The 6,854-nt window shown below is 32.9% G+C and overlaps 1 protein-coding gene across 1 annotated transcript in view; it reads left to right on the forward strand.

The window, feature by feature from the left end:
- LOC106681449 (putative ankyrin repeat protein RF_0381) overlaps window positions 1–6,528 on the forward strand; it is a 7,098-nt gene extending 570 nt beyond the window's left edge. The window contains exons 2-3 of the mRNA XM_014421774.2: window positions 1,335–1,781; window positions 4,055–6,528. Of these exons, the coding sequence (XP_014277260.1) occupies window positions 1,344–1,781; window positions 4,055–6,040 (2,424 nt within the window). The 5' untranslated portion in view covers window positions 1,335–1,343 and the 3' untranslated portion in view covers window positions 6,041–6,528. The remainder of the gene's footprint in view (window positions 1–1,334; window positions 1,782–4,054) is intronic.
- Window positions 6,529–6,854: the final 326 nt, after the last annotated feature.

The following is a 6,854-nucleotide window of genomic DNA, read 5'->3' on the forward strand; positions in this document are numbered from 1 at the left end:
ATATTTATTAATTTAATAAATATTTATTATATTTTTGTGAATAAGATTAATTATTTTTAAAAAGGTCCATTTTATCTGTACTGTTGGTTGGTTTATTTTGAAAGTGTTATTGAGAAAAATGCTTTATTTGGCCATGCTTCCCAAATACATTGGGTTGCTATAACATGCAGTGTACCCATCAATCCATAATTGGACATATATACACTAACATACATCTATATTTTTCATTTTTCAAACAATAATCATCAATACACAAAATAATATACAGTTTCTTAACAATTTTTTTTTTCTTTCCTATATACATATATTTGTTTTCCTCCTTTTCAATGGAAAGGATCTATATTTTGTTTTACATTTTTCATTAATTTCCTTCTTTTTCCTTTCCATGACACCCACCTAATCGAGGTATTGTTTTCATATCTCACTTTCGGATCCAGGATATATTAAAACAGCTAGGATTTTGTATAGTTTATACAAATTTTCTCAAATCTATGATGTTTTCCTTTGCATTCATTAATCTTAGTTTTATTTCTAAATTATAGTAAAACATTCCAAAATTCTAGAGTAGTGTCAGTTTGTTGGATTCAATGACTGCTTGTTTCAATCCACTTTTTCCCTTTCTCTTGTAATGAATGTATGTTTTTGGTGTTTAATCCATTAGGCATTTTTGCCTATAACACAAATATTTATTATATATCTCTAGCCGTAACCTGTATTTCTCCTCATCCTTATGAAATTTATACAAATGAGCAATGTATTGTGTTGCTTATAAGTGGACAAAGTTTAAAATATTACCTCTATAAGTAAAATAATGAAATTTTATTTATAATACTGTCATAATAAGATATTAATCACATGGATGTTGTTAAGTTTGATCCTTGAAAGGCTGTTTAGTTTTATCATGTAAATTTAATTATAATTTGTTTTTTATTACTGAGATTATTATGCTTCATCTTTTATTTATTTATATTATTCTCATTTATTTCACTTTTCTAATACATCTTTTATCTTGAACGATCATTCTTAAGACAACCAATTTGTTTATTGTGTTTTATTTTTAGTCTGGTTGACAAATATTTGTTTCAAAACTATCTAGTGTAGTTGTAACTAGTCCATCACGTGTGCTGCTCTCTGATCAATAAAAGTTTTAAAATGATTTATTTAAATAAATATTTTAAATTATGCGAATGCTAATTAATTGTAGTTTAGAATATTTGCAGGACATGTACTATATATTAAAGATTTAAAAATGAGAAAGTATTTGAAAAATTTAATAATTTTATATCTTATACCTTCCTATATACATAAAAGTAATGTACTTTTCATGTTTCCAGTTTTAAGAGATGGATTCGAACAAGAATCCTCTGCTGTCATGGAAAAAGTTCACGTCCTTCTACCAAGGCATTGCGTTTAGAAACTTGTGTTCAGGGGCTGCTTACGGTGCTAAGGCAAACATCTACAGACCTGTCAGCATTGCTGACATGGAGCTGAGCAGCCCACAGTGTCTCCTTCTGGCACTGCTTCACTCACTTGTAATGCGAGATGCAATGTCTTGTTTAATGCTTGTGGAGATTTGTTATAAAGTTGAGAAGCTTCGCTCAAGGCACTTCAAAGTATGGCTGTTAGAAGACTTTGCTTTCCCACAACGTGATATCGAGATGGCTATTGCTTTCCTCGATGGGCTGATTGCTGATAGTATCCTCAAGTTGCCTCCGCATGTGATGGGAATTATGAAATCTCTTGGCAGTAAATATGGTATCCAGCTTAGAACATTATCAGAGGTACATCTTATATTAACAGACAACGACTGGGTCTGGTGGTGGGTTGCTAGGATCACAATTAATCAAAATGCTTTAAACCACAGTGGGCAAACACATGCAGACAGGATCTCGTTGTAAACGGTAATAACCACAACTAATAATCAAAATATCCAAACAAATACTGTACGCATACAGGGTTGGTTAATGAGTTATAAAGAATATTAATGAACATCAACTGCATTAAAGTCAAAAATGGCCAAACTCGTAATGAACGCAGATAAGGTCTGATTGTTATCAAGACTGACAATCAGAGCTGATTTAAATCATGGATCATCGGGTCGTTGCTAGGCGATGCCTGCCAAATTTTCTGTATTTGATTATTTTATGAAAATTCCTTACTATTAATATCTTTATTTTGTACATTTTTCTTAATCCTTACAGAGGTTCTTCCACCATCTTTAGGATCGACGGTGTTATCATTAGATGTGTTGTCATTTTTATATTTTTTTCAAAATTCTATTTTTTTCCTTAATTAAAAGATTTTTTAATGTTCACTATTTCAAAGTATTTTAGTTTCAATATCATACTGAACTCAACAGTGAGTTAGTGAAACAAAAATACTATCAAATAGTTTACATTGAAAAATATTCTAATTAAAGAACTATGGATAAATGTTAATATGACAATGTAACTCACTGGTAATATTGTATACTTAAACTAAGATGTAGGAAAAGCCAATTAGCATTGATTAAAAAGTGTTTAAAATAAAGATATTAATAGGATGGGGTTTTCTAAAAATACCTCACATAATTTTTTTTTTTTTCTGTTTTTTAAGATCCACCCCAGCTGATAAGAACATGTATTAATAATAATAATGGAATTGTTGATGAATGATTCCCTGAAACGTCAATTAATCCTGATAAGACTAATAGTTAGTAGTTATTTAAAACAAGAAATAAGTTGAAGGATTGTTTTAGTATGGAAATTTAAGGATTATAACGAGATCCTTGGTTCTTATGCGATTGCATATTATGTTTGCAAACATTTTTTATACAGCTGATCAAATAGCTTTACAAATTATTCAACTTGGTGTATTAAACCAAATTGTATTTTCTATATCTGTCAATGCTTTATAATTGCATATTATGATTCTAAGAAAGTAAAAAAGATAAAATTTGGTGTGGTGCGTGCATCACATAACTTTCACTTCCTAACCTTCTTTGAGTTAGAATTAATCCTCGCTTGTATTAGAACAGATATTTTTATTTTATTCACTGTAACAATACTTTTATGTAGCAATAGTACAAGAGCCCAAGATAGAAAGAGAAAAAAAAAAAAAGGCAGTTATTTCACCCCAATTTTTTATTAATTTTATGAAAACTATGTATAATTCAAATTAAGTCAAAATTGATGAGTCTGCCAAGTATAGGTAGAGGGAACAAAAAATGGCAGCTGTTTCAAATCATTAAGATATAGAGCTCCAAATAAAAAATTAATTATTTTTAACGTTGTGAAACAGCTACCATTTTTTATTCCCCCTACTTATACTTGGCAGACTCATCAATTTTGACTAGTAGTTATATATAATTTTCATTAAAGTGATTAAAAATTGGGGTAAAATAACTGCCTTTTTTCTGCTCTTTGGCTCTTGTACTATAACGGATGATTATAAAATCAATATTGAAAATACTAAGAACGATTTCATGGAGTTTTGTTATCCTGTCGACTGATAGGCTTACATATAGGTCAAGTGAAATTAAAAAGTAGTAGTTTAATCATTTATGTCGACAAGAAAACAGTTAAGAGGCTGGCGAAACAGAAATGTGTGCATGCACCAGCTCAGTCAAACTTGTGTTAAAACAAACCTTTTATTTTTGGAAGAAGATAGTTGACCGTATGAAGTAGATTGTAGGAAAATAGTCCAGGATGGCGGTCAATAAAGGTACCGAAATAGTAGAAGAAAACTATTTATTGTTAACCAATGTTTCATCCCACTTCGTATATTATACAAAAATCTCACCCTTCTTTAGGGCTAGTGAAAAAGTGGGGAAATTTTATACTTGGGCTGTCCCAACTTGTCAGTTGTTATCCTTGTTTCAATCTGACATGTACTTCCCCCTCTGTTTATTTGTTATTTTTATTAATTTTTTAAATATTTCCTTTTACTTGTTATTATACCTCACATTGACATGAACATTTATTTGTAACATTAGTTCTATAATCGTCTTCAACATACATAAGAAACTTAGGACATTATTTAATGTCCTGTTTTAATAAAAATTGGTATGTTTCAGGAATTTCAAAGTGATCTACTTAATCAACTGAAAAATGCTGTCAGTAACAATAGTCCTGGAGATATTATTGCAATCGCTGCTGAAGGTGGAGATATAAATGGGTCGACTCAGTCTGGGGACAGATTGATCCATTTAGCAGCCAGGGCTGGCAACTGTGCCTCCATTTCTGCTCTTGGATTCCTGAAGGCTGACCTGGAAGCTGTAAACACCAGCAATGTCACTCCGCTTCTTGAAGCTGTGAAGAAAAATCATGTATCTTCTATCAAGGCTCTGCTAATGGCTGGTGCTGAACTTGACAGACGTTTGTACAGAGGAGACACCTACCTTCACATTGCAGCTGCAGGAGGCAGCAATGCAGCACTGGAGGTGCTACTTGACAGAGGAATGGAAGTAAATGAAAAAAATCACTTCGATGAAACATCATTAGTGCAAGCTATTAAGGCAGGTAATGTTAGGGGCATTGAGATGCTGTTGCAAAATGGAGCTGATAGTAGTATTGTTCCAGAAGGAGACAAAGGTATAACCGAAATGGTTTTAGAGACACAAAATGCTGACATGTTGAGAGTATTTATAAAAAGTGGAGTAGAATTGAAACCTAAAGATGGTAACACCATTCTCCATTTAGTTGCTCGCTCAGGAAATCTCGAAATGCTTAAAGTAATTAAAAATAGTAAACATCTGGGAAACTATAAAAATCAAAATGGTCAGACACCATTACAAGTTACATCTGATCCTTCTGTTGCAAGAATGCTCATCTCTATGGGTGCTGATGTAACTATAAAAACAGAAAAGGGTGAAACAACATTGCACCTTGCATCAACTGTAGGATCTCTTGAGCTTGTAAAGGATCTGGTTCTGAAGGGTGTTGCTATAGACTCAGTAGATGACAAAGGTACCTCTGCATTAATGATCGCTTTAAAACATTCTAAGCTAGACATTGTAACTTTCTTATTACACAAAGGTGCTAATCTTAATATTAAAGACAATGATGGTCGGTCTCCACTTCACTATGCCGCTGAAGCAGGTTCTGTTGGATTGGTGACAACTTTGCTGGATGCTGGAGTCAAAGTTAATGACCAAGATAAATATGGTGAAACTCCAGCTTTCATTGCAGCTCAGAATAATAAGCTAGCTGTCCTACAGTTGCTAATGGAGAGTGGTGCTGACCTGACTCTAAGGAATAATGGAGGTGTGGGGATAATACATCGATCGGCAAACGAAGGACACGTTCAGATTGTTACAGCTCTGCTTAAAGCTGGAGTAGATGTAGATATGAAAGGAGAGCATCAGTGGACTGCCTTGACTTATGCCGCTCAGTCTGGACATCCTGAAGTGGTGGCAGTGCTACTCAAGGCAAGGGCAGCAGTAGATACAAAAGGTGCTAAGTTTTTGGAAACTCCATTAATTCGTGCCGCACAGGGAAGAAGTGCTGGAAACACTGCCGTGGTGAAAGCACTGCTTAATGCTGGGGCCGCAGTAAATTCCAGAGATAAGTGGTCTAACACAGCCTTACACTATGCAACTGAAGGAGGACTAACAGAAATGGTGAAAGTGTTACTTAAGGCTGGAGCAGTGGTGGATATAAAAAAATCATATAATGGGTCCACTGCCTTACATCTTGCAGCAAAGAAAGGAAACGTTACAATCATGAAAATGCTACTTAAGGCTGGAGCAATGGTGGATATGAGAGATCGCGAGCAGAGGACTGCCTTACACTTTGCAGCAGAGGAAGGACACGTAGAAATTGTGAAAATGCTGTTGTATCAAGGAGCAGATCCAGCAGCTAAGACATATAAGGGCAGCACACCACTAATGTTGTCGTCTCATAGGAGTCACGGTGACATTGTGCAGCGGCTTATTGACTATGGTGCTCCAATTAACGATAGGGATAACAGTGGGCGGACTGCTTTCTACTACGCTAACGGCTATTACAATCAGGATGGAGTTGTAGCAACATTTCTGCAGGGCATAGGTGGGGTCAAGTGATATCAGTAGTCTTATATTTTCTGTAACACTGTCTTCATAATTAGAACAGTGCAGAACTTAAATTAAATTAATTTATTAGTTTGTTTATGGAAATATTGAAATTTTTAAAACTTATAGTTGCCATTAGCCATCAACCTAGACACTAAAGTGAAGTTACCTTAGATCATGTTATACCTATAATACTTGTATTTCTAAATTCCATATCAAAGTATCAATCAAAATAGTTTATTAAAATGAACAGTGATAATGATGGTTATAATAAACAATGATAATGATGGTTGTAATAAACAATGATAATGATGGTTGTGATAAACAATGATAATGTTGGTTGTGATAAACAATGATAATGATGGTTATAATAAATAATAAATTAAATAAGTTTTCAGTTTTTAAATAGATGTGATCTTTTGTAAAATAATTTCTCTTTGATGTAACAGTTGAAGAATATTAATTGGAATACAACAGCTACCAAGTATTATGATTCCTTTATTTATATTGTTTTAATGTATCTGTTTAAGTTTATATATTTATTTTTGTTTTTCTGAATAGCAAAAAGTGCTTTACAATTATCCTTTCTTTTATTAATTATTCCAGAATCTCTGATAATACAAAGTAAAATATTTGGAAAAAGTAAATGGTACATTTTTATTTGAATAATGTATTTATTTTCACTGTAAATTCTCTGTGAGGAAAAGATTGTTATGGGTGAGGTCAGTAGAGTAATAATAAACACAAAGACTGAAACTTATTTGTGCTGACATTTCAACTTAAATTTCAGACCCTCATCAGGGCAAAAAAAAAAAAAAAAAAATGA

Source organism: Halyomorpha halys, unplaced genomic scaffold, assembly GCF_000696795.3.
Source record: "Halyomorpha halys isolate HHAL.00 unplaced genomic scaffold, Hhal_1.1 Scaffold338.1, whole genome shotgun sequence".
Taxonomy (NCBI): Eukaryota; Metazoa; Arthropoda; class Insecta; order Hemiptera; family Pentatomidae; genus Halyomorpha; species Halyomorpha halys.